The following is a 27,685-nucleotide window of genomic DNA, read 5'->3' on the forward strand; positions in this document are numbered from 1 at the left end:
CATTCCACATGAGCAAAATGTGTGTTAACTAAACCAAACTGAATTAAGTCAATTTTTTAAAGCCACAGTCTATAAGGAACCAATGTAATACAGTTCTTTGAACAAAAATATTCAGTGCTCTCTCCACGAGGTAAACAAAGGATGCCAAGCAATTTTTCCAATCCCACACACGCCTTGTTTACCTTTGGCCTGGGCAGCAGAGCTATGCGAATAACCTAGAGACAGCAATGCCATTTCTATCAGCTGGTTGAAAAGCATGTCCTTTCTCACCAACACAAATTCCGCATGCTCCTCCTTGCAATCATATTCAATGGCGTTTTCATAATGTTCTACTACACAGAAAACTGGAAGCATGGTTCCTATCGAGGGACGGAAAAAAGACAGAAAACCAACAATCTTCAGAAATACAGACGTGGGGAAGGGAAAACTCAATCATGAAAATAAATCCATACATCAGTGAGAGAATGGAAGACTGCTTCCACAGCAGACTGAGTACAGAAACACAGGTGCACGCGCAAACACACACACACACACACACACACACACACAAATACATATTCTTTTGTTTTCTAAAGTTTTTAGAGAAATACACAGAATGTGAACTTGGTCCTAAGGTAATCTGGGCTCTTGTAATCTGAACAGTGCATTTTGCAAAAGCAATGCTGACCATCAGCACGTGCCCTCTGGTCTGTGAGGGGAACACAGCCTCGAACGTAACTCGCTGCAGCTGTCTTCAGGGAGCCCACCTTCCAGCTGCCCACAAGCTTCTAGTAATAATAAACTCCCTGTTTGTGTCCAAACAAATGATCTTTAACTGCAAAACCATGATTTTTCTCCCTGTTTTAGACATTTATCCTAACGGGTTCCATAGGAAAAACACAAAACTGAAGCTACATAATACACACAATTTCAATATGTGCATAATAAATAACGTTTATTTTTATGACTACTCATTTAATCAACCTGATTATAAAGATAACACGGTAACCGCAAGTCTTTAGAATAAACAATCTTTGTTACAGTAAATATGATAAAAAAGAGAGAGAAAGCGAACAGGAAAGTGACCTCACCAAGATACACTGGGATAACGGAACCTACACACATTTCACAGTCTCTCTTTAACCCAATATAAAAACCCATGAGTCCGATGACCAAGCAGCACAGGACACACTACTATCAGAGAGAAGCTGCTTCTAGAAACTGAATGAAATGTTGTGATTCTCTAGGTGTTTACATACTATCCTGCCAGACTTCCGATGACAACAGAGAAGGGTTAAAAGCAAAAGCATCTGAACTCCGCCATGGCAAAATGCCAAGAGGGTACCATCTTCAGCATAAATGATGACAAGGGTTACTCTAACAGGGCACCGAGGATCCCCAATTAGTCCTACATCATTATTGCCTCTAAATGCTCTTTTCTCCGGACTTACTGAATTCTACCAAGTTCCAAAGATGCCTGGTGCAATCGTAACCATGACTAAAATTCAGGATTTCCTACTGACACCAGAGAGGCCCTTTAAAAAGTCTCTATTTGCTTGTTGCTGCTGAACAAAAGCTGGCAGGAAAAGAGCTACATTTTCTACATGTGCGTCTTCACCAAAGCTTTAGCGAACTGTTCACAGGGGATCCTAGCCCTGACAAATAAACCCCTTCAGGTTTACTTGGAGAAGCGCATAAACTCATTCGGAAGCACCAATAGGCGAGGCAGGAAAAGCAAGCTGCTGAGCTTGCCAATATTCCTGTCATTCATTCAGCTGTTCTATACCAGAGAGAAGCGTCAGGGATCTGAGGCGGACTTGGGGAGACCACAGCAAAAACAGCAATATGCAAACTGGTGATTTCTTCCTTGGCTTGAAGGTATTTTGGCAAAATCTCCTAAACAAACAAAAACATTCAGCCCCTTTTTTCTTAGGCGCGCTTTCTCATCTCAGCCACAATTTTTATCTAGCACCTGTCAAACAGAAACTATGTACATGGAAGAAAAAGATAAAAAAAAAAAAAATCCACCAAAAGGCTTCAGTAATTTGTTGTCTGGAGTAAACAGAGATCCTTCTCCATTTAAACCACATTTTTAAAATGACATTATGAATGCAATGTTATCAAAAAAAAAAAAAAAAAAGAAAGAAAAACGGAAGTGAAATTACTATGCTTTGGTTTCTCCTCCTCCTGTCCTCAGGTCTTCAAAGAGTTGTGTTACTACAACAAAAACATGCGTTCTCCCTCCTAGAGGATGAAGCATGTGCAGGACTGATGCCACTTCTCACACCTGCAACACTGCTCCGCACACCCACCGCATGCTGCAGGCTTTCTAAATGAACAGAAAACACTGGATCCACTTCAGACTTCCGGAGCCGATTCGGAGGTGTTCCACGTAGTTCCACGTAGAAGAACCGTGGTTATAAACAAAGTAGCAGCAGGCTCACCTACATACAAATCTAGCTGCTGAATCTGGCAGCACACTGTCTCGGTGATCTCCTATTACTGGGGAGTAACGCTGCACAGCAGCCTTCTCCGAACTGATTCTTCGTGCTAGTGTTTGCAAGACTTCCAACTGCAAGTGCAGCAACTTGAGAACCTCCCTGCACTCACAGGGGAGAGCGCTGGTCACTGCTCAAGGCTAAAAATACCACATGATTTAAACCTGAAGGCAGTCTGAGAAGCTTTTGCTGAAGGTTTATGAGCCTGTGTAAACAGCACGTCTGCTGCAAGGAGCAGTGCAGTCTGTAGAATCCTTGTCTAAAACTGTCCTGGCATTAAAGTTTGCTGTGCAAATATCACATAATACCAGAGACAGCTGAAATCTCCTATTTAGGAATTTATGGAACTTATATGTTTGCAGGCGTCAGAAAGTCTTTTTTATACAGCCCCACTGCTTCACAGTACAATATTAATGCACTCTGTTTGAAAAGCTGTAATAAATTATATTTTTAATGCTCTTACCCTGGCTTTCTTAAGATGCATACATTCTTGGCAAACAATCAATAAATAGGGTAATCACAAGTAGAGGCCAAAGAATTTGCTGAAGTGCCGTTTTTCCATTTTTAATAGATAAAGATCTAACAATACGGACTGCTGTGTCTGTTCATTTCAGGATCAATATATTCTTTGTTTTCGCCAAACCAAGGAAAAAATAAATGATTGTATGATAAATGCTATGCATCAAACACAATGAAATTCCTCTGCCTTCTAACTTTACCTACTTAATATTCTTGGTTGCTAAAGATGGCATTTTTACCCTTTGCCTAGTAAATATAAGGAAAATCTGATTCTTGTGCATCCTATTCAAACACAAAATAAAGACCCTTGTGACGCACATATATTATACCAGCACAGGCACAGCATTCCAGTAACAGCAGTACCACACACAGCCTGAGCTGCTGAACTTGAGCACTTCAATACCAGCAGCAAAGAGTCAACACTATTACATATCCTCCGCTTACAAACCTACCCGATTTTGTCCTTACCAAAAATATACTCATGTTAGCAAAAATTAAAATCAAGTAATCGGGTTTTTCACTACTCAATAATACACTTGGTTTTAATAAATCACCAAAAAATGATATCATAAAACTTTGACATTGTTTTACCTAAGATTTCTATGCTCTCTGAAACTGCCTAACCCACTGACAATCTTATGAAAACGCTAGGGTGGCTGTCAAACAAGCTAAATCTCCTCTTCTTGATCAGAGTCAGTGAAGCAACAGCCACCTACACACCCTCTGCTACAATGACCTTCCGGAATGTCCCTCGTGTAAACTAAGACCACAGTAACCCAACTCAGTCTTGACCACCTCAATGTTCCATGATTCTATAGCCAGGTAAGATAATCCACCCAAGCCACAGAGCCTACACTTTCAAACCAGACTGACATTACAATTCAGAATGCAGCTATTTCATATCAGAACGGGAATCAAAGAAAAGAGACCAAACATGTTCAGGCACCCCACCCCCACACAAGGAGGACTTGGGTACACACCAGAGCTCGTGGCTTTCCAGGATTTACCTTTTCTGAGGTTGGTTTTCATCAGATGGCCCGAGTGTTTTAAAGGCACTCCCTGCATTTTTGCACCTGTACTCCCAAGCCTTCCTCTTCCTAGCGGGCTCCCGTTCTGCTCCAGGCGGGCAATCTTGGCTGGTGGGCCCTTCGGATCAGTCACATTGTTAGACATTTCTGAATGTTCTTTCCCCTGAGTTGCCTCGTTCAAATGATCCATACTCAGTCACTGTCTAAAGATCACCTGCCAGAATTTAAAAAAAGAAGATATGTTATAATTGGGAGGGGGGGTCTATATCTGCATGTGCCCCATGTTAAAGGTTACTGCTAAATATTTCTCTCCACAAACACATTTGGAGAACTGCTTACCTAGATATAACATAATACAGACATTACTGCATGTCTAGATAACAGCATTACGTTTCCATTCAAATTAACAGAATAATCTGCGGAAACTGTATCAACACACATGAATAAAAAGGTGATTTGTCATCTACAAACAAAACTAAATGGGGGAAAATGGGTTTTCTTTTACAGTAAGAATCACGACAAATGTAGCCAAAAAGAAAACAGCAAATTGTGATTATGTCTTTGTAACTTTTAAAAATTAGAAACTCATTACAGAATCAAAAACAGCATTTTAAAATGATGCAATGGTGACAGACTAAAATATCAGTTAAATAAGTTTTTATACTTTACATATATTTTTGTTCCATGAAAGAAATAATACATTTCAGAAGGAGATGGCACATCTGCTATTTAAACTCCACACTGGGGTTAGAAACTAACGGGTAGAGAAAGTTTTCTACGATCAAAGTTTCAAGAGTTATATGACCTGTCACATATCCTGTCCAGCTTCGTGTCAAACAGGTGACAGGATCATTTCATCCCTAAGCAAACAAGAAAACTCGAGGAGCTCTTCAAACATTCCATACTAAACCATTCGAACTCACGCTTCAGAATTAGTCTGTGAACACTCGCAATGGAAGATGGTTTAAGCAGCAAAAAGCTGATTTTCACACTATATTCACGTGCCAGGCTCACTTTAAAAAATCTTGATATTGATAAAACACAAGCTCCAATATTCAAATGTAATCTCAATATGTAATGGAATTAACATCATAATTAACTTCAGAAAATATAATCATCTTCAGTTATATATTAGACATCAGTGTCATACTATTTATAATAAATGACTACATTATCAGTTACTTTCAAAATATAACTTTAACTAGAACTGATAAGAACAGGTGAGTGGAATTATTTTATGAACTTGTAGAGTACTTGAAACTATTGTGGCTACCAGCAATGAAGGAGATCATAGTTGGGAAGATACAGACCAAGATGATTAAAAGCTCATGCCAGTGTCTAGTAATTTGACAAACACTGTATTTTTCAAAAAATGCATTATACTAACTCAGACCTGGATTGGAAAGCCGGTCTAAAGTGATTGTTTAAAGTATGACTTTTCTATAAACATGTTATTCTTCTGTTTGATTAGACTGCTGCTTCATTCTGCATATGGGGGGGAGGTAACTGTTAAACTAGAGGTTTAAAAGCAACCTTAAGAAGGACAATTGCAGAAATATAAAGTTTGAAAAATAATAAAGGCTATTTATCTTTGTGCTCCAGGGTGGCAAGCTGAGAACTATGGTTTACCGTTGATCGAGGTCCCATCTGGTTTTGGTTATTAGGTTCATTAACAATAAATGTGCAGTTCTCAACCACTTTTTTTTCTATCAAGATTACTCCTCTCCATTATATTAAACTGCAGTCTAAAACCAGAGTTAACAATATTTACTCACTTTAAAAACTCTTGATTTTAATGTTTCATATGGGTAATAATGTAGATCTGCCTTTTCTGAAACTGGCTGCCTTACCCTACAGCAGAAGACAAATTTTAAAATACTATTTAAAAAGAAAATCTTTGAACCCTGGGGCAATCTAAGAGCAGGAAAAAATGGGGGGTAGACAACAGTATCAAAAGTTAATGCCCCAAAACATATTAAGTAATCATGAGGCTTAGCAGCACTTTAAACTTACAGCAAATGAAAGTGATACATTATAATTTAGTTAATGTAGTGACAATGAAAACATCATATAGGTCATGCAAAACTATCTTTTGAATACCCACATATAAGTGTCTATTAAATGCTGCCATCCTGTAAAAAGTCTTATATTGTAAAGCAAAATTATATGCACATAAAACACCCAATTTACTCCTTTAAACTCTATGCCCAAGGCTAAAGTTCACCAGACCTCAGCTTAGAATGGAAAAGAACAACCTCCAGCAGGCCTGGCTCCACTGTCAGCTGCCGGACTAAAAACTTCAGTCTCAACAGATGCCAGGCTCAAGAGTTTCTCTTGAGTTAGGCATTTTCAGGCCCATCTTATTGTAACGGCTAGTTGGCACACAGAAATCAAACTGCTTTCTCCAAATCCCACGTCCCTGCGCAGGAACTCACACCAAATCTGAAGAAAACAGTGAACTCAAGTACAGCAATTATTTCCCTTTGAAAAGGATGAGAAATCCGGGGTTCTGCTTGTAAGAGTCTTTTTCTTTTGCAAGGTAGGCTCCTTTTCCATCACCTCCTGACTGGATCACCTCCCTTGCCCCCCACAGAACCCCAGGATCACATTTTAAGAGATTATGCCCTTATCCATTCCATAGGGCCAGCACGATCCAGGCCAAGCTTTCACTGTGGCCTTTTAAAGAGACAAAGAAGCAAAGTACTCTCTAGAAACAGAAACACTGCAGTTTTACTGAGTGAAATTAGCAAAACCGACCTGAAACTCACCACTTCAAAACTTGACAGCATATAAATAAGAAAAACAAAGGAGATTTCCTTTGCAGCCTGGTTTCTTGAAGAGAAGTTCTAGACTGATGTTTTCTATGTCCTTTTTTTTTATTACAAAAAAAATAAAAAATAAAAAAAAACCAGCAGCAGACCTGAAGGCGACTTCCCCTGAAATTGTATTATTTTCTCTTCCCCTACCCCCGCCCCCCTAAGCGGGGGAAGGGCAGGAAAAAACGTCTAGAAGAGTAGCCATGGGAGGAGGGGGGTGGCTAAAAAGAAAAATCACAATTCGAAAAACAACATATATGGTTTGTAAAATGTCTAACCTCAGAGAACGGGGTTTCCGAAAAGGGAGGAGGGGAAAGTGGGAAAGAGGGAGGAGGGAGAAGATAAAATTGATCTGACAAGTGATTCGTTGGGGGGAAATCGTAAAAAACAAAGCAAAATCCGTTTGGAGCCGCACACCGCGCCGTGGTACTGGGGAGGCGAGCTGGTGACGGGATTCTCCGGAAAAACCAGGCTGGGGGGTGGCTGCGGACACGGGCTCGGGGAGAGGTCCCCAGGCGGCCGCGCGCCTCCCTCCTGCGCTGGGGCGGCCGGCGGGAGCCCAGGGCCACTCGGGGCTGTCACTGGCAGGGCTGTCCTCCCCAGCCCCGAGGACGCCGAGGGAGGCCCCTCGCCCCCGCCCCCAACAACTGCGACTGAGAGGAACGAACGCCAAACTTTTCCCCACAGCCTCGCACGCCCAGCCCAGGGCAGCCGCCAGGGGACAGCGGCGGTGGGGGTGGGGGTGGCCAGAGGGGTCGCAAGCGCAGCCCCCTCCCCAAAGGCACCAGAAGGCCACTTTTGATTCAGCCCTCGCCGACCGCAGCCCCGCGGACCCCGCCGTCCCTGCCCATGGACACAGGGGGAGAGTGGGGTGAGGGGGAGGCTGGAGCGTCAGGGGAGCCCGGAGTCAGCAACGGAGGGGAGGGGGAGAGAGGTAGAGAGGGGGAAGAGCAGGGGAAGGGGGGCTCTGAGGGCACCCCCCACCACCTCACCGTCTCGGCAGCCACCAACTCCCCGCCCCCTCCCCGAAAGTCTCCGAGCCCTCACTCAGCCAGAGTCTGAGGTAAACAACGAGCACCACAATGGACTAGGACTTGGGGGGGGGGAGGAGAAGGGGTGAGGTGGGGGGGGAGAGAAGCAGCCCAGGAGCCGCAACAAAACTGAGGAGGAGTTTCCCGAGCTGCTCCGGCCTGGGTGGGGGGCGGCTCCGGGGTCGCCCGGCCGGGCGCTCGGCTCCGGGTCCGAGGGCGGCCGCCGAGGTGGCGAGGCCGCGGCTCGCCGGGCGGCCCAGGGGAGGCGTGCGCGCGTGTTTGTGTGCGTGTGAGTCGAGCCCCCGGACGGGGCCGCTCCTCGCTCGCGCTCGCTCGCTTGTTCGCTCTCCCCCTCGCTGCCGTCTCTGCCCCCATTAAACGATCAGGAGTGACTCATCCCGGCCGCCGCCGCCGCCGCCGTGCCCAGCTCGGCCCCGCGCGTCCGCCCGGGCTGCAGCCCTCCACGCCGCCGCCGCCGCCGCCGCCGCCGCTCGCTGCCGCCGCCGCCACCGCCGCCGCTGTGGCTGCCTCCTCTTCCTCCTCCTCATTTTAATACACGGCACCCGCTCGCTGCCCCAGCCCCGAGCACGCAGCCTCCTCCCGGCCGCCCGCAGCCTTCCCCAGCGGGGCCGGCTCCTCCGCCGCGTCCGGAGAGCGGGAGCGAGCGACGAGCGGCGGGCGGAGGGGGGGAGGAGGAAGGCGGCGGGGGCAGGGTGCACGGAGAAGGCGGAAAAGGGATGGGGATTAAAACCCGGGCTGGAGGGCCGGGACTGGGGGAGGGGGCGGGGGCGGCGAGCAGAAAAAAAAAAAAAGCCTGAAGACAAGTAACTAGTGAATGAGTGAGTGAGTGAGCGGGCGGGCGGGGGGGGGGGTGGGGAGGGAGCGCACCATTTCCGGCCCCGGGCGCGCAGGAATTTGTAATGAGCTTGATTAGAGTGAGGCGGCCCGACATTTATTACACACAATACCCGGAATAACAGGGCGCCGCGCGCGAGGGGAGCGCCGGCCGGCGGCGGCGGCGGCAGGGGAGGGAGCCTCCCGGGCCGCCCGGCGGGAGAGAGCGCGCGCGAGGGCGGGCAGGTGTGCGAGGGAGCGCGGGCCGGGAGGAGGGGCGGGCGGCCCGGGGGCGGGGGCCGGCCAGAAGACGAACCACCCACACGCCGCAAAAGCCACAGCAAGGAATACGCCGGGGAGCGTCGCGGCCGGGCTCCAGGGGACTTGGGGCGCTGGGGCTGGTGGGGCCGAGGGGTGGGGGAGACGCCCGGGACCCGGGGGTGCAGGCGACGGGCGCACAGGGCACTGAAAGTTGGAGACACTTCAGGAAGTGGCTGAAGGTTTGCAGAGCCCTAGGGCCACCAGTCTCGAGTCGCTCCGTCCCAAGTCTGTTCGCAAACAGGGTGGCCCCTTCACTGTCAGGAGACACCGTGATAGAGGACTCAGAGCTTTGGACACAGGTCGGAGGGTGGCTCAAAACTTTCTCGCCGCTTTGTAGGAAGAAAATACGTGGCCCGTAAGTGTCCGAATTAAAACTGGGTCACCAAAAAGACATTTGACTTATTAAGATGGCCATCGTGTTAAAAATCGGGGCGCCAGACAGAAAAGTTTGGGTTGCTACATCTGCTATGGCAAGAAATCCTTGTGCTGTAATCCAGGGTAAATTCCCCGAATTTGGTAAACAGTCGTTATCACGTAAGGATAATCCCCTTAACTTGGAGAATCTATTAAATATGGTTTCTATGAAGACGAAGAATGTTACAATCTCGAACAAAATACAAATGCATCATTTCTCGCCTGGGTTTCAGTAGCAACACCCTAGCACCCTGAAGACAGCTAATTATTAAGCAAAAAAAAAAATGTTACAATGATTCTCAGAATACACTGGTAGGAAACAGAAAAATCAAACATTTTGTTACACATTTTTAAAAAGCAACAAGTTAGCACAAGTACTGAAATTAAGAGGGAAATATGCAAATCGAGCTCCTTAAAGCCACCAGTCCCGTCACACACACTGTTTACATTAGAAACCTAAGAAAAGCAGAAGGCAAAGGGGAAGTTGAAGTGTGTAGGAAATGATGGCCTCCTGGGGGAAGACAAGTTTAGGAGAAACACAGTGAAAATTTGTCACTCTAATAGCACCCAAGTTTCACCCACAAACCGGAAAGGTTAGTCAAAATCGAGGAAGGCAACCATGAATCTTGGCACACAGAAACCCATGCCTTGAGCAAAACAAAGAATCTGTGACAATAAAACACCCATCAAAAGCAAGAAATTTCAGGCAATCTTGTCTTAAAAGCACAACCGATACCACGTTTTTTAAAAAGGGGGAAGTGTGGGGACCTAGGAAGGAAGCCAGTTGAAGTAACGTATACAAAATGTAATCAGTAAGAATATGGAAATAGTCACAGAATGTAATACTTTGGCAGTTTTCATTGTGAAGGGACAAATTCACAAAAAATGATTTGATTTTAAAAGCAATAATCGCCTATATAATGATTGAGACTTGGCAATATTAAGTTACATTTGAAATGTTGGTTCTTACATTTAAATTTTCTGATAAGGGTTATTTCGTAGTTACTGCAAACTGGGATTGCATGATGTTTTTCTTTGAAACTTGATTTAAGTAAGGAGAGTGTATTCTAGTCTCATACTGGACAAATTTAAACAGCAAAGTATAAAAGGAAAATTCAGTGGACTGCAGAAGAGCATGGAATTTGCCCGTGCAACTCCTCTGTGACTATCTTAGGACAGAAAGCTATTGGGCAAAATAGCTTCAATTTAAGAGAAAAACTAACAAAGGTTAGTGAGAACAACAGAATTAGAAACACACTTTAACAAAATCCTGTAAATATATTTATCTCATCCTTTTATATGGCTATAAATAAGAATGGTTCCTGGCTGTCTTAGATTCTTAATGACCTGGTCAATGGTCATATTAACATGGGAACTGAAACGGTAGGTTTTAAATGTGAATAGCACCTTTTACCCAGAAATCACAAAGCTATATTCATAAATACAAAACATGAAAACATCTAAGGATATAGCTTGGAAAATGACAGAGTAAGTGAACATACAGACATGTAACAATGACTTTATTAGCAAGTTAACATATAGTACAACAAATGTATTAATCATACCTACTTACTAATTTTCCCTCAAGACATTCTTTATTCCAGAATTCTATGTAAGAAATTAGTGAATTATAAAATGGCACAGAGCTTTGTGTCTTAGTGGTATACTGGACTTATTAACGTAAAGTGCTATATGTATTTATATATAATTCATACCTCTCTGGAGTATGCATTATAACCACGCACATTACCCATTTTATAAATCCATATCAAAAAAAGAAAAACAAAGCAGGAGAATATCATCAGCTTCCTAGGCATATACGAGTTGTGAGTTTAAATTATCGTGATGGGTGACAAATATTGACTGATTCTATCCAGGCATCTTATAGTTAGCCACAGAGATGAAGGCCAGAGGTGAAAAAGGTAAACTTCGTACATCTATTAAAATACAAAATCCCAGGAGCATGAAATATTGCAACCAACACACAGGAACTATTTACCATGTGGATGTAGGGTTAAAATCAATTTTCTTTCCTATGAGAAGGCTTTCCTACCTGCTGCACAAAAGAAGCAAAGACAAAACACTGTAACAGATACGTAAGATTTTTAAAAACTTAACGAAAGGACTGCTGCATGTTCAGATGGCCACGTGTTAAGATAAATATGCAGGCAGGTACCCGAAAGCCTTAAAGCACATTCAGAATTCTGAATAACACATACATTTGTAACAGAGAAAGCATTTAGAATCCGAATGCTTTTAAGACGTACCAAGTCTGTGCCAGTGACAGTATTAGCAAAGCAATGCCTACCATCATATCACTTTCTAAGGACATGCTTTTTTTTCTTTTCTTTTTAAATTTCAAATAAGAGTTGGCTACCTCTGCACTCAGCACAATTTATGTAGCATATTGCTCTTTTTGTCATGTCAACTCTTTTGTTTTTGGCTTTAGCTGCAGGTGGCGTTTTCCTTATATGAATTTCTGGAAATAAGGTCTGTGTTGGCCATATAAGGATGTCTATTGGAGCCATATTTTTTTTGTCATTTTGTCTGTCTGGGATGTCAGAGCTGATTTCCACAGTTTCGTCAATGGACGAAATACCAATTTCTAAGAACAGGGAGGAAAAGCCAGGGCTGCAGGCCAAACAACTTTGTGAGAACGCACACTGGAGAGGAAATGCAATATCCTGTAAACATTTGCACTCATCTCATCACATCCTATCTGTGACCAGCATCACAGCTGCATGTATCCTTCAGTAAAGAGCTTATTGGTACTTGCTCAAGACCAGAAATCTGCAGTTATATTTACGTGTAGCTTAATCTGACAGATCCCATATCTTTGGAGGTCACGCCATGTCCATGCTAGCTCCCCCCTTGGAGAGGTCTGAGTCCTGCTACCAGTCTGACCCAGCCGGCCCTACAGCAGGGAGACTGCATTCTGTCTTTTTTAGTTAATAATTAGAATACTGTTGCAACTCTATGACTAATCCTATCCTGCAAGAGTCCTGGCCCCCATTATGTACTCTTACAGCATCCTGCATTCTCTTTTGCAACTGTCACAGCATCTCACCTTTGCCTTTAGTTTCAGTCATCACAATGCTAACAACTTGGATAGTTACTGATTTAATAAGTGTTCGCCTCACTAGCCTGTAGGTCCTTCGAGAACAGAGACTGTCTTGCTTGCTGTTGTATTACGTGAAACGTCTGTAGTGTCTTTATGATATTTACATTAATGAATGTACAAATAAGAGCAAAAAGTTCACAGGGTCACAGCTGATTTCCAGTACTAATCATTGACAATTCTTTTTAGCGATTGCCAAAGGAAGAGGGAAGAGTAGACAGGGTAGTTACAGAATTTCAATTTGACTAAAATTAAATTTACAATTGACTTAGTCACAGTGCGAACTCTTAAAACTTACTCTTTGCAGAGTTCTCTGGACAGCTCCCACCTAGAGAACTCCTGTAAAAAGTGATTGAGTGCTGGCAGGACCTAGATGGGAAGACACTCTAATGTAAGGCTGCGCGGACTGATTTCTGTAACTGCTGGACACAAATTTAAGACAAATTTCTGGACATATGTAATCTTGAAAGAGTCCCATAACACATTTGAAGTAATATGCATTTACAACAAACACTTCTTTCCATGAGCACCTAAGTATCCTATAGCGTCATCCCCACACTCTTGGCTTCCAGACTTAACAGGCGTAGCTGTCCATATGAATGGCTCTTTTGGAGGCTTGCATGTACAGGTGAGGGGTCTTGAAAAATTTCATGAAAAATATAACATAAATTACAAAAAAAAAGCTGTGCCTGACCTTGTTTTTAACCCTTAGTTCGATTTTCCCGTGAACTTTTTGAAGTCCTCTCATCCCTAGGCCAAGTGGGAAGCATCCAAGTACGAAACAACAGTGAACTGTGGATAAATATGGCAACAAGTTTGAAAATATTGCAGGGGAGATAACGGAGTGGTGATAATGAACGCTAAGTACAAAGTTTAAAGGGGTTTTATCTGGTTTGTTTTTCCCCTAATAAGTTAGGTTTCAGTTATAGTCAGGATGCTGGTCATCACAATGGTTTCCTAATTACTTTGGGGTGGATATAAATACCCATTGGTAATTTAGGACATGATATTCACAGCCAAAGGCCATTACTCCAGTGGACTTTCCAGATCTGCCATAGAGTAGCCACTGTAGTTGGCATCTGGGAACTGACAAAGTATCTGGGACTTAAAAAAAAAATACTGGACAAAAAGTTTTAAAAAGTGATCTTTCCTGCACAGGTGTCAGTACACATCATTTCAATGACAAGTGGCACCCCTGGCCTAGACCCGAAACTGAGTAGGAGGACAAACCGGAAGGATTCCTGCCGTTGCCGCATCTATGATGCAAAGAACGCACCAACATAGTTCTAGGATGCCTCACTGTTTCCCAAGGCACCTAGAGTCCCCGCTAGAGCTGGCGGAGGTGGTGGGGAGGGCACAGATCTCCTTTCTGCCCATCCCATGTACCTACACTTTGACTGTACTTCTATCCAAAAACCTCTTCCAGCCTGCTTCCCAATGCTTCACCACATGTTATGTTCTGCCAGCAATGTGGCCTCCCCTGGTAATGTGTCTGTCCCTCCCAATTTCAAGACTGTAAGCATCCAGAGGGATCACTGAAGTACATACTCCTACAGACTCACTGTGCCTGCCACCACAGGGAAGGAATCACAAAACCGGGAGTATGAGTGTGTCCTTGTAGGAACACTGCTTGGCAAACCGAGCAAGCAAAGCCAGGTGTCCAGACTGTGCCCACTGCAATTAACGCAGAATGGCTGAGGCTGGCCACTAGGCACTCCACTTGGAAGAACTCCTGAGGTGACGCTAATGTACAGCCAGGTTTGGCATCTATTGAACTGGGTAATGTTTAGGAGAGAGGAAATCAAATAGGATTTCCTATTAGGATATTCCTAATATTCCTGTTAGGATATCCCATGTTGAGGTCGTTAACCCATTCCTGGGGTCAAAGTTAAGACTATTCTAGGGACCAGCAGTAGTCCTAAATTTTAAAATGCTGCAGACAAGTCACCTGTTTCAAACAAGTAAAATGTGACAAAACCAAAAAGAAGAAAGAAGGAAAGAGTTTCAAAAAGGGAGAGGCAAACTATTAAATCATTGATTTGGTGAATCTGAGGAGCCATGATAAATTAGCATTTGGGCACTTGCTTGAGATTTACTAGGGTGCCAGAGATCCTGCGCAGGAACATGATTTATCATCACAGCCATGCAACTAACCACAAATTACACATGGCAGCATAGTTCTGAAACCAGTCTATTATTTACTGGAGCCAGAACCATCCAAGCTTCCTCTAATTTTTTTTTGCAGCATAATTGAATGTGAGTTTTCTCTCCCTAAAAAAAAGTTCAGCTTTAAGTAGGTTTCTCCATTAATAGGTTGAAACTATTCAACTTATTTTCAGCTAGGACATGGCACTTGACCAGAACCCAAGTATTTTAGTTGTACTTTCCGAGGGCGCCACCAGGAAGGGAGCATCTCAGCCACACCTGCTTCTCCTTTGATCACCTCAGGAAGCACAGGGATTCTTATTCCCATCAAGTTCAACAACCATTCCCGATCAATCTGTGATCCCAACCGAATTCCCTTAGTATGAAAATCTTCTTGCTAGTCTTTCTTTCCAGCTATCAAGGAGGAAGAAAGAGACTGAGGTTACAATGGGCCTGAATCCAGCCAAAAGGAGTATCTGATATGGCACTGCTGTGTCCACTGTCACGGGTGCTGGACCAGCAATTACCCAGTAGGAAGGAAAGCCACCAACAGCAACAAATATTCCACTCCTGGAAAATGTCATCACACTACCATAATGCTTCAAATTTACTGAAATGAAGGGATTTAATGCAGAACCCAGGCATACCCTATTTGGGTTAGTGGGAAAGAGCTAGGACTAGATTGTGGTGAATGGATGCAAAACAATTAGAGTATCAATAATGTCACTGAATTAGAAACTTAAAAATCATCAAAATGGTACATTTTGTGCTATATGTATTTACTGGAATAAAGATTATTTTTTAAAAAATCTAACATGAAATGATTCTGTAATGTATTCCTCACATCAGTAGATACATATAATGAAAATATCATGGTAAAAGTCACAAAAATAATAAGCTAGAACATACTCAAAAACCACCACAGCCCAGTCTATGCCAGATAATTAGTTCATATGATGAATGCTTGGCATAGAATAATGAATATGAATTAATACTTAGAGACCAACATCTCACCCAATTTGAGGCTCCTCCAGTATAAGAAGCTGGTTCTCTTTTAGTTTATGGTCAATTCAATATCTTAGCAAGAGAGACAACAGCATAAACAGAAACAAGAAATCTGAAAACTTGCAAATAGTTTGAAATGCTTTTTAAAAGAGTAAAGATTAGCTATCTTCATGAAACAACCTTTAGAATCTTTTTTAGACAAAAGAAAATGTGTTTTTAGAAAAATACTAAAGGCTTTCATATTTAAGTTACTTAACAAGGACCATTTATTTCTGCATACAATTGGAAATATCTTCCTTGCCTATAAAATACTGTCCAATTTGTTTCATATCATCTGTTTCTAATTTTATATTAATTTATTTTATGTTAATGATGGAGTTTTTAATGTCTTAAAAATTCATATACAAATTCTATTACTCATATTCATATCTATATAGTCAAATATACTGTTTCTGATAAGCCAGACTACAGATTATTATTACAAAGTGAAGCAAACTAAAAAAAACATATTTACTGTGTGGGAAAGCATTATATACAGAATTAAACAACAGCTTCCTGGGACAGTTGTAGCCAAAGCATGTCATGTTACCTTCTTGCAGGTGTCGTCTTTATTACTGTGTCTATTGTGAAATGTAATTCAGTAGGTAACTAACATGACCTACAAATATGCATGCAAATTTCATCTGATAGGAAGCAAAAAGTTGATGAAAAATGCTATAGTGTAACTTTTAAAAAAAGAACTAGTGAGCCTAGATGCTATATTTTAATCATTTATTGTTATTCATTCTGTAAAGACTATTTTAATTTGTATTTTACATATATTTTTAAAATATTTTATATATAAATATATAATATATTTTTTAATTTGTATGTATATTAATATAGATATAATACAAATTAAAATAGTCATATACATACACATACAGAAATATATTTGGGAAAGAAACAAACATATTTATAGTAAATTTTGACTGGGACCAGCTTATAACTGTTGTGAGACTGTATTGCCTTAAACATAGTCAATATCCCCTGTTCTCCTCTTACTCCTAGGATTGAAGACATAGTACATATTCTTATTATATCTAATCAAGATTAAACTTTGTATCTCTTCTAGAAAGTAACAAGGTTCTCAAAAATAAATTTTATTTCACTTTGCACAAAGGTTTTCTTGTCACCAAAAATTTATGACACCGTAAGCGAGTGTAAATGAATCTTTAAGACTGGCATGTGCCACAATTCAGGATATAAAACCAAAAAATTGTGGCATTACCAATAGATTTGAGATTTGGAATTGTTTGGCCAATAGCCAAGTATGAATAAATGTGTATGCAATATGCACAGAGCACAGCATGATACACACACAAAGGTAAAATTTACATGCTATGCAAGGGAATATGATAAAATTTTAATTAGTCTTTGACAATTTTCATCAGAAATCCTTTAAAGGATTCAGTTACAGAGTCATACACCTTAATAAAGGTGTAACTCCCCTTATTAAGCAACTCCCACCCCCCAAAATAAACAACTAAATAAATGAGGATAAATCACATAGTAGGAAAAGAAAGGATAAACTGGATTTGAATTTTGCCCTTTCCCTACTTGTCATGTTGAATGAGCCTTCATCAGAGAGGCAGCCTTGAGTTCCACATCTATCACGGGATGGGACAGAATCTCAGTATCTTTAGACCAGATTAAAAAAAAAAAATCTTCTGCTTTTTAAATTTAATTTAAATACAAAGTCCACTTTAAAGAGAAAACACAGAAGAACATTTCTCACATGCTATGCTAGATGTTTATCTATATATAAGAGACAGGTGTCAAACAAACAAATTAAAAAAAAAAAAACCACTAAGGCAAAGAGAAACTTTAACTCACCGGATTCCATCTGTTACATTTGAATTCATGCATAATTGATTATCCATGACTGGTAAGTTCTTTTCTCACTAGCCGACCACAGTTTTCTAAACATTACATATTAAATCACTAGTAAAGTACACTGCATTTCAGAAACAGCGAGGGGCAGAATGAGAATATTTTAAATGAAAAATTACATGCCGGTTAATAATAATACAGCTGACCTATGTTTAAGAGAGAGAAATTTTAATCATGTGCATATTAAATATTAATAACCTATTCTGTTATTGTTATAATAAGGTTAAGTATGCTTCTCCAAGCTTAAGGAAAGAGAAGTAGGCATGCATAATGGTGCAGAAAGATACAGAGACAGGAGACAGACACAAGGAAAATGTGTCAACAATAAACAAGAGGAAATGAGAAAGAAGGAAAAGATGAAGGTGGAAACTAATCTCTGGGTGTCATTATGACTGCCAGAGGACTGGCAAAGAAGCAGCATCCTTTTATTTCAATTTTAATCATTTCTGAATTTTAATACCCAGCTCCTTTTGTAATTCTCCTGGCATTCCCCATATGCCTCCATCCCAGCCAAAACACCAGTGTAAATTAAATGGCAGGCAACCACACCACTGTTGTAGCACCCCCAAAGAGCCTACCAGGTGACCAAAAGCAAAAAAGGTATGTCTACCTTAAGTCCCTGAGGACTTTCAACCAATTAACTGGCTGAATGTTCTCTATTTTCTTTCATTTTAAAAACGACAGTAGTGAGGTAATCTACAGATAGAAAACCATTTGAAAAAATAAAGCCAGCCAGTAGTAATACAATAATCAGTGACCATCAGGGCCTGGAAAAATGAGTTTGCTCTCACTGGCACTAAGGAGCATCACATGATTATTTAATTACAGCTCTAATTTTTGTCTCGTGGATGGCAACATATCAACAATTAATAGGGCAAATAGAGGAGACTGTTTTTAAAGAGACAGAATGTGCATGATAATGTAATAGGTCACACAGCAGTACACCACTTGGGGAAGACTTCTTTTGTGTAATGAAATAGGACTGCCTTGAAATAGGCTTGCACACATTTTTAACAGAAAACAAATTTTAAAGCAAAGGATGGTTAACTTTCCAAAATGTGATGCAGTATGCTGCACAAACCACCTCACTGAAACTCTATTAGTTTTAAGAAATGCAATGAAATCTTCGTTAATATACATAACCCCAACTGAAGAATACTGTAAAATATAGAGAGCTACACTAAAAAAAAATGTCTTTATTTACCTAATAGCATACTGAAAAAAGAAATCACTGCAGGAAAGAACAGGTAAAAGTCAACCAGAATTGGGCCACTTGCCCAGTGTTTTTGGTACTGGAATATGGAAGACCACTGCATGGCAGCCTACCTGCCAAGAATTCAGGGGCGTGCTCTGTATTGACTCCAGGATGGTTTGTTACCACAACCAAACCCAAAGAACCATGAATCTTAGTAGAGATACTCAGCCTAAATCTGAAGGTCAGACAATGAAGATAAAACAGAGACCCTGGAGGTACTCTGAGGGGAAAAAAGTGAAAGCGGGGAGTTAGTGGAGAAAGACGTGAAATTATTCATCAAACAGGTGAATGTGTAGAGTAAGTATTCAGATAACCCCACTAAAAACAGACAGTTCAATTCTCTTTTGCCTCTAAATCTTTATCAGCACAAACTACATTCAATATTTTACTATTAATTTAGCAGTTCTTTAATCAATACTGCACAAGGCACAGAATGCTACCTGTGTAGTCCCTCCCAGTTCATGTAACACAAATATGAAACTATGAATTTTTTTTCATAGTTTCTTGTTTAGCAGAAATAAATAGCAGCACCTATATCCTTCATAAAATGGGAGTACTAGTATATTTTAAATGCCATATTACAAGGTTACAAGGTCTACAAATTCAAATTAGCCAAGGGACTCAGGCAATTTGATAGAATTTTCTAAGTAGGGGTAGGTCCAGCCTCAAACTCCGCTAGTTCCATCCCCTGCTGTTTTGCCATGCCAGAAGCCAATGCTAAAACCAGGCTTGAGATTTGGACAATGAAACAATCTTAGAACTACCACTGTGAACAAATGCTCAAATGTATTTTAAATAATTGGTTATAGAGAATTCTAAGAAAACAATTTGGCTAACGTGTCTCTATACTGTAACTGACAGGTTTCTGCAAAAGTAGTAGCAAGAGGTGCTTTAAAAAGCAGTACTCAATAAGCTTTGAGCCATTTATATTGGCCCAAGTAGTCAACATGGAGAAAATGTGGGTGTCTCAAAATATAACATGAGAAATCTCAAATGGAGAGGGGTAACAATTCCTCATGCCACTGGCAAAAGCTGTCATGCCAACATGAATTGTAGAGAGAAAAATAAAAGCAAGAGAAACGCAGGAGAGAGAAACTGTATAAGTCAGTGAAAAGTATTTAAATTGAGATGTTTTAGTAAAACACCTTTGATGATTCTGGACCCAAAAAAAAAAAAAAAAAAAAACTGTATGCATTCTAAAAGAATTTTTTTTAAGAACTTAGCAAGTATCAGCTTGCAGGTAACAGTATACATCATTCTTCTTTCGCATGATTGTTAATATACAGTTAACATGTCTCAGAAAAGGCTGTAATTAACTGTCTACTGCTCTAATAACACTAATAAGCGTACAGTATTATTAAAATACAATGACTCCATACAAACTAAAGCTGTCATTTTTAAACTTTTAAGAGAACGCTCTAAATTGTTTTTGAGTCTTCTTAAACCACCCAAAAGGGATCCCACCTACAAGATTTTTTTTTCTTTAAAGCACAGTTATTAAAATACCGTTCCTTCCTCACTGTCTGCAGAAATCGCTCTAACATTCAACACATCTCAATAGCATGTCAGTTGGTAAAAATACAATAGAAAGCAATTAAGATGATCTTATCAACTCCATAAATACTTTGAAAATTTAAAACTCCAAGTATTTTATGTTAGATCTCCATTTGCTGGTGAAAAGTCTTCTAGAAGAAAGACTTGTTATATCAAGAATTCCATCGGCCTATTGTTAATCCCAAATGATTTCCATTGTCTGGAACACTGGAACAGGAAAACTCATTACATTCAACATCAAACAGCTAATTATGGGTATACTATATTCAAGTCTATCTCCATTTGAGAAGGCATCTGCCCACACTAGGTTTCATTTTATTTATCATAATTATTACAATAAAATGTTTATAACATAAAACCTCTTTTATGTTACAGTCCTTAATATTATAAACAATAAAAGGCAAACTTGTCATGTACATGCTCTTAACAGAATATCAGAAACCAATGAGTAAGACTAGAGAGAAATCTCTAGCAATCAACTCTACTACATGCCTAGCTTCCAGGAAAATCACATCTAGAGAATTCCCCATCACACAGATGGCTGGCTGCCTTCTTTCTGAACATCTCAAAGAAACAATGTCTAATAATTCCCCTCCTAGGAGCCTGCATTTCACCCCTCAAAAAGCAATGTCCACTGAAGACTTTCCATTGGTTATCAAATCCCAAATCAGCTATCCCTGAGAAAAAGTCAAATCCCAACAGGGACCTCCCCCGGCCACTAAATTGTCTCTCACTGTGGCTGTAGTCCCAATTCTCCATCTGCAGCTTACTATAGGAACTTCCCTGGCACTTACCCTCCAAACACCAAAGGCGATCGTGGAATCTAGCCCTACCGCAGAGGGCTAGGGTAACAGTAGCCTCTGATGAGGTGACAGTGATGAAGTGCTCTCTGGCACTGCTAGCAAGGCAGAAGCATCACCAAATGAGGTGGTAACCAGTTGCCTGTGAAGCAGCTGGACCATTACTGCAATTCGGAGGGTGCGTGACAAATCAGGTCACAGCTCTGGGTTGAGTCCACCCACTTCACCGGGTACACCGCCCTCCACTTCCTGCACACCTGGGGGTGGGGGAAAGGGGTGCAGAGGAGGGGGCCAACTTAGGTCTACAGACAATCAAACTAGGGTTCAACCAGGTGTAGCCTGGCATCAGCTTCTGTGAGCCTTGTTTTGGGGACCTGCACCCCCATGTACTCAAAAAATGCATACAACAATAAGCCAGCTCTAGAATGAGTGACGAGTGTAATAAAATATTGTACAGTTAAATGTTTAATCCCACAAGAGCCTTCCTTCACTGAGAGCTGAATCAACTTTTAATTTTTGATTACAAGACACTTTCCATCTCCACCAATTGTCAAATCACTGGAATGAATAAATTTCAGCAGAAACTAGGGACATAAATCCTTGGGGGGTACCAGTTAACTCCTTCTCTTCTCTCTTCACTAGATCACTACCATATAGACAGAAATGCATCCTTGAACGTCCATTGAAAGGAGAGATTAGAATCTCTTACAAAACCCCAGACAGCAACAACTATGCAAGTGACACAGTGCAACTTGAAGGAGTAAAAATAGGCCAATATGCTGCAAAAACGCTTCACTACTAACTCTCACCCTGAATATATATATACACACAATCTGTATCTATTTACTCTGAGATGAAATATCCAATCTTAAAAAAGACTTTAAAAAATAAACAGCAAAAGGTACGGTTGGCATAAGTTCAAAAGTATGAACTAATGTGTATTAATGTGCTGATCATGCTCTATGAAGACATCAAGTTTAAATAGACTTACCATTGAGAACAGCAGTTAGGAGCGATATGTAAATTGCCATAGTAGACACTTTTCCTTTGGTATAGTGAAGAACCTTGTGTAACAGATTCGATTTCTATGCTGTATTAAAACCATATTCCACTCTGATGTCAGCAGAATATGTGATTAGAGATTGACAAGCGTGTGTAGACAATGCATGTAAGAGCTTCCCAGATAATCCAAAGGAAAATAGTCATTTTCTCAAGTTAATCCTGATTTCTGAAATTCAGCCTTATCAGTATTTTGATGTTCGGGGGGGGGATCTTGAAAGAGAAAGGACTTTCAGGATAAAACAAAGTGACAAATGCATTTAGACATCAGAAATCTCAAGGACGACAGATTAATAAGCAGGCAAGTCATGGAGAGGGGCAGGTGTATTTTCTGTGGAAAAACGAGAGGAGGAATCAATCCTTGAGCCCCACTTCACACGCCATTCCTCTGTGCAAACCTCCATTAGACACTGAAACAACCCATGCAAGACCTGGCAAGGAAGGCACTTTTTGTCAAAGTTATTACCTAAGAAATCAAATAGCTTCACCTATCTGGAACTTTGCAGAAAGTTAACTGAACACACACACACACACTTGAATGAGTCTGAACATATGTGTCCTGAGGTTGCTTGAAGAGGACTATTTTTAAGTGGTATCTAGATGCTCTCAGGGTTTGATGCTATACTTGAGGTATGCACAGTAAACGTGCATAGCATTTCTCTCAACTGGTTCTCACATGACAGAAACAAGATGAGATTATTCTCCTTTAAAATTCTGCTACTGGAAAATGCTCAGAACTCCTCTGGATTCCTACCCCCAACCAGGAAGAGCCTGAAGCCCTGGATTACAGCACAGGTAGATATTAAAACATAGACAGAGCCGTTATTTAGTGGTGACAGGAATATAAATACATGTACTAACCTATAAACTGGTATTTACTTCAGGAAGGTAAGTAATATTTTTCCTCTGATTGCTGAGCTGTCAGTTTAATGCAGCGTAAATAAACAGTAGGTGCCTGCTAGCTCGAAGGAGGAAGTGTTCATTCCACCCGAAGAACAGATTACTGAAGCCTGATGCTCATCATGCTGAAACGTAACTTTCATTTTACCAGAACATATACCCCACCGTGGATGATTCTTCGTGCCTGATCTATTAATTAACTTAACTCTGTTCTGTCAGAATGTAAACCAATTTGCAAAAATCATCACAGAGTTTTGGAGTTTGAAAACGGAATCAATTTCAACAGCAAGAGTAATGAATGCTCTGTAATCTGATCACAAATGCTAAAAGTTAATGCTTCACATAATAACCATAAACTCACAAAACCAAGAAAGACAAAGAACATATTTAAATAACACCGAGTTTAATAACCCAAGTGATCTAATTCACTCCGAATTCTTCTCCTTTACTAATTAAAAGCAACTGGCACCTTGAATATTTGGCAACCTTATGCTACTCTGGTCTTTCCAACATGCATTGCTAACTATACTCTCTGAAATGTCTAAGGGCAAACCATTCATGAAAATCCAACCACTCTCCTTGATTCCAGTGGAAATGTTGCCAAACACCCCTGACTGAGGCAGGGGTTTGAAGATACAATGATGATACCCTTTCTAGCAGCTTTCATGTAAAATGTGGCTGTTTTCCTGTGTGTGCCACAAAGCTATGAAGATACAGAGTAATTGATTTCATCCTTAAGTGTGAGTACCCAGCAAAAACAGGAACACATCTCACCTAAAAAGTACAACAGACAATTTGGGGAGGTTCTTATGTAAAACAAGAACAAAAATGCTTATAATTAATCAATATCTTGTAAAAAAAAAAAAGGAGGGGGAGTTTTAAAACATGCTTTTTTACTATGCCTAGACATAATCCGAAGATTGATTCAGTCATGTGCATTTATTTTATATACTTCATCAATTCTAAGTACTAATATAACATTAATTACAGTCATCCAAGACAACATGTATGGAAGAAGCGACATATTTGCGTAAAGGGCATATCTATATATGGCCCTTATGGAAATTTACAGAGCAGATGAAAAATCACTAGCGTGCCTTGCAGAGTCCCTGCTGTATATCCATGTTGTGTTTAGCTTAATAGTGTTTGTAACCAAAAGATTTTTACAATAATGAGGAACAGGTGCCTGTCACCTGACCTTTCAGGCCTAATTTATAATCCACAACCTGTCACATTAAAAAAAATAACTGAAATTCTCCTCCAGATAGCTCAGTCTTTGCTAATGCAATGTATGAGTTCCCAGTCATCACTCAGCACCTCGTGTCATAGTCACACAGAGGTTCACACAGCTGACAACACACTTCTTTGCAAACATAAGCCAGGAATCGTTGTGTTGCTGGCTCTTGCTTAAGATGCTAGGAGGGAGACAAAAGAGCTAGTTTTGTAGATTATCAACCAAGGAATATATTAATTTATTACAACAACTGGACAAAAAGCATTCCTTTCGAATACTTCTCCATACAAAGAACTATTATTTATTACATATTTCAGCTTGTGGGAAAGTGAGGAATGCATTGGTTCTGAAATAACTATTCAGGCTTTTGGAAGTTCTTTAGGTCTTTATCTCTTTTCCTTCCCTCCCCCACTCCCACAGCACACACATTTTAAGGAGTTTGTACTTTAGGAGGGAAGCCTCTTTTCTTTTTTCATCCATCATTTGTATTTATTATTCAGAAAGGAATACAAAATTGAGCAATGATTTTGTTTCTCTTGTATAATCTTGTTATATGTAGCCATATTCAAATTTAACAATGCTTTGGACTTTGTAGCTACTATTTACATATTATGAATTGCATAGGACTGAACAACTCTACATTTAAAATATTGTTTCCATTAGAAAAATATGAAGTAATGTGTCAAATAGAGATGAAAAAGAAACATATTTAAGTATATTTATAAAATGTCTAGTCATTTAAAATGTGCACAAATAGGATACATATTTTGCTACAGTTACATTATACATGACATGCACATTGTCTAAAGTGTATTTAATAAGGTGCTTAGCCAAGTTAATTAAAGTATTTATGTCTGGTGATTGTATTAAACACTTGGAGAGGTAGTGAAAGATACAGCCAGTTACTTCTGCTAACTAAAGTTGAAATTCTGCACTTATTATAACCTTTCCTAACAATGTGAGAAAAACAGAGTAAATATATTAAATTTGTTTCACAACAGATGCTTAGCTTGTTAATATTTAAGATGCCTATTCATGCTATTCCTGTCTGCACATTTGTCAAAAATGTAAGCTTGAATGCTAATGTTTGCCAGCAGGCTGGAGCAGCCAGTATATAAATGTACTACTGCTTCACTAAAATAATATGCAATAGAACTAAAGGACGGCTGCTTAATCATAACACCAATACCACGTAGGGGACTAAAGGTTTTTAAGAGCATATACTTCAGCCTCGGCTTTCTCCTGAGTTAAAGCTTGGGTTCACTTATTTATTTGTATCTTGCAGCTACCTTTGAATATACAATAAACATCACACTCCTGACATCTCAGAAAAGAATCCACTTCTGATAGGGAATAAATGTCAATAAAGTTTCACGGGACCAGTTACTCTGTCAGCAGCACAAATACTGCCAACTTCAGGGACTGCTAAGGATAGAACCTGCCCACCCGCGGCCGTTGGTGACTTCTTACCCTCTGCTCTGTCCCCTGGGGAATGTCTGGTTTCTAGGCCTCCAAGGATGCAAGCCTGTTAGCCCAGTGAGTCAGGTCAGAAAGGTTCTCTCTCTCCCAGCCTCAGGGGATCTTCCCGTTTTCCCTGATTTTGTCTTTTTAAACTCTTCTGCGGAGTTCCAGCTGGAATGTTTGCCCGGAAACCCGGAATGTGGCTGACAAAGTTCTCCCAGGATGCACGCAGGGGTCAGAGTTGCCACCCACTAGAGCACTCTAAGACATGACCAAGTGGTTGACATTCGCGAACCTCAACGGGGAAATCTGCGAAGCCTTAGTAGACCCCAGAACCAAGGCCACCATCCTGGACACCAGGCGCTTCTAACCCTCCCGGTCTTCTGGGGTCACCTCAAAGGAGTTCCACTCCATGTTCCCCACCCCACTTTCCCGCACGCACGTGTGTCACTGCTCGGGCCGGCCACCTGCCTGTTTGTCGCCTCTCATCATCCGGGTTTCCCAAGCCCGGGGTCCTCCGCTCCGGGGGTCTCTGCAGGGGTGCATCCGAGAAGGCAGCCTCTCTCACGTCCTGGCCGCAGAAGGGGGACGCACCTGTGCCTTTCCGCTCTCCGCTCTGAGGGCAGCACTTCCTCGCTTGTATCCAAGCGAACTTCTAACCTACATCCATGCCGCAGCCCCAGGGGACTGGCCTCGCCACAGCCCGCGAAGGCTCGGGACGTGCGGAGTGTGGCGGCTTTCAAACTCCCGACCCCGAGGCGAGCGCCGGGCCGCCCGAGCGGCTCCCGGGCTGGAGAAGTTGCTACAAACTTCGCAGGCCCCTCGCTGCCGCCGCTCCTGGCCAGTCGCGCCGGCCGGAGCTGGGGAGGCAGGGATGGACCGGCAAGGGATGCTGCGCGGGCCGGCGGGGGACACTTCCTCTCCCCAGCGCGCTCTGCCCGGCCAGCCCGGGGCGCACGGAGAGCCACCACCTTTCCCCGTGTGCGTCCTTTAGTCTCTTCCATGACCGCGTCTTCTTGTTCCAGGGGCTTGTGCCGAGGACCTGAAGGAGTTTGCCGGGCAGGTGTGTGCGCGTGTCCACACCCCGGGAGAAGAACAAACGGCCACTGCCAGTGCCCAGCCCGCCGCCCTCCCTCTTTTCCCTCCCTCCCCTGGGCGGCCCACCCCTCCGGGGGTCCGTTCGAGAGAAGGCGCTCGCCAGACCCCGACCGGCCGCCGGCCGCGAGCAGTGAGTGAGTGGAGCCGCCCGGCCAAGGGCGCGCGGGGGGTGTGGGGGGTGCGTGCTACCGAGAAGTTTGGGTCGCTGCCGGAAAGAGAGAGCAGGCACCGGCGTGAAGGAGCAGGAGTGACGGGGTAGAGAGGCAAAGGGGCAGAACTCACTCAGGCATGGGTGCTGGGGGCGGCGGTGGCGTCGAGTGCGGCCGAGCGCAGGAACGGCTCCGGGCGGGCGCGCCCGCGTCCGACTCCGAGGCGGCGGCTCTACCTCCTCCGCCGCCGAGCTGCGGCTGCCGCGGAAGTTAATTGCAACTTGACTTCAAGTTGCCTTCTTTCCCGCCCCCCCCCCCACCTCCGAAGTGGGCGTTTAAAGGAGAGAGCGAGGCGAGGAAAGAGCGAGCGAGCGAGCGCGCGGGGCCGAGGGAAGGAAGGGGGGGGAGGGAGAAGATGTTAACGGGGGAGGGGGAGGGGGTGGCGGGGGCGGGCGGGGGAAGGGGCCGGCGGTCGCCGCGCCCGCAGCCTGCAGGCACAGCACGGCGGCCGGGCGCCCCCGCGGGAGGCCACCGC

The 27,685-nt window shown here is 42.3% G+C and overlaps 1 protein-coding gene across 6 annotated transcripts in view; it reads right to left on the bottom strand.

The window, feature by feature from the left end:
• Positions 1–27,475, bottom strand: part of SATB1 (SATB homeobox 1) — a 95,239-nt gene extending 67,764 nt beyond the window's left edge. Inside the window, exons 1-3 of one of the 6 annotated variants that reach the window (XM_058657041.1) lie at positions 27,284–27,475; positions 4,004–4,238; positions 183–359 (exon numbers count right to left, since the gene is read on the bottom strand). In XM_058657041.1, the coding sequence (XP_058513024.1) occupies positions 183–359; positions 4,004–4,214 (388 nt within the window). In that variant the 5' untranslated portion in view covers positions 4,215–4,238; positions 27,284–27,475. Of the gene's footprint in view, positions 1–182; positions 360–4,003; positions 4,239–6,792; positions 7,310–27,283 lie in introns of those variants that run through there. The other 5 variants (XM_058657040.1, XM_058657042.1, XM_058657043.1 and 2 more) reach the window with 5 other exon arrangements.
• Between the last annotated feature and the right edge of the window lie 210 nt (positions 27,476–27,685).

The sequence above is a fragment of the Ochotona princeps genome, chromosome 30, assembly GCF_030435755.1.
Source record: "Ochotona princeps isolate mOchPri1 chromosome 30, mOchPri1.hap1, whole genome shotgun sequence".
In the NCBI taxonomy this organism is placed as follows: domain Eukaryota; kingdom Metazoa; phylum Chordata; class Mammalia; order Lagomorpha; family Ochotonidae; genus Ochotona; species Ochotona princeps.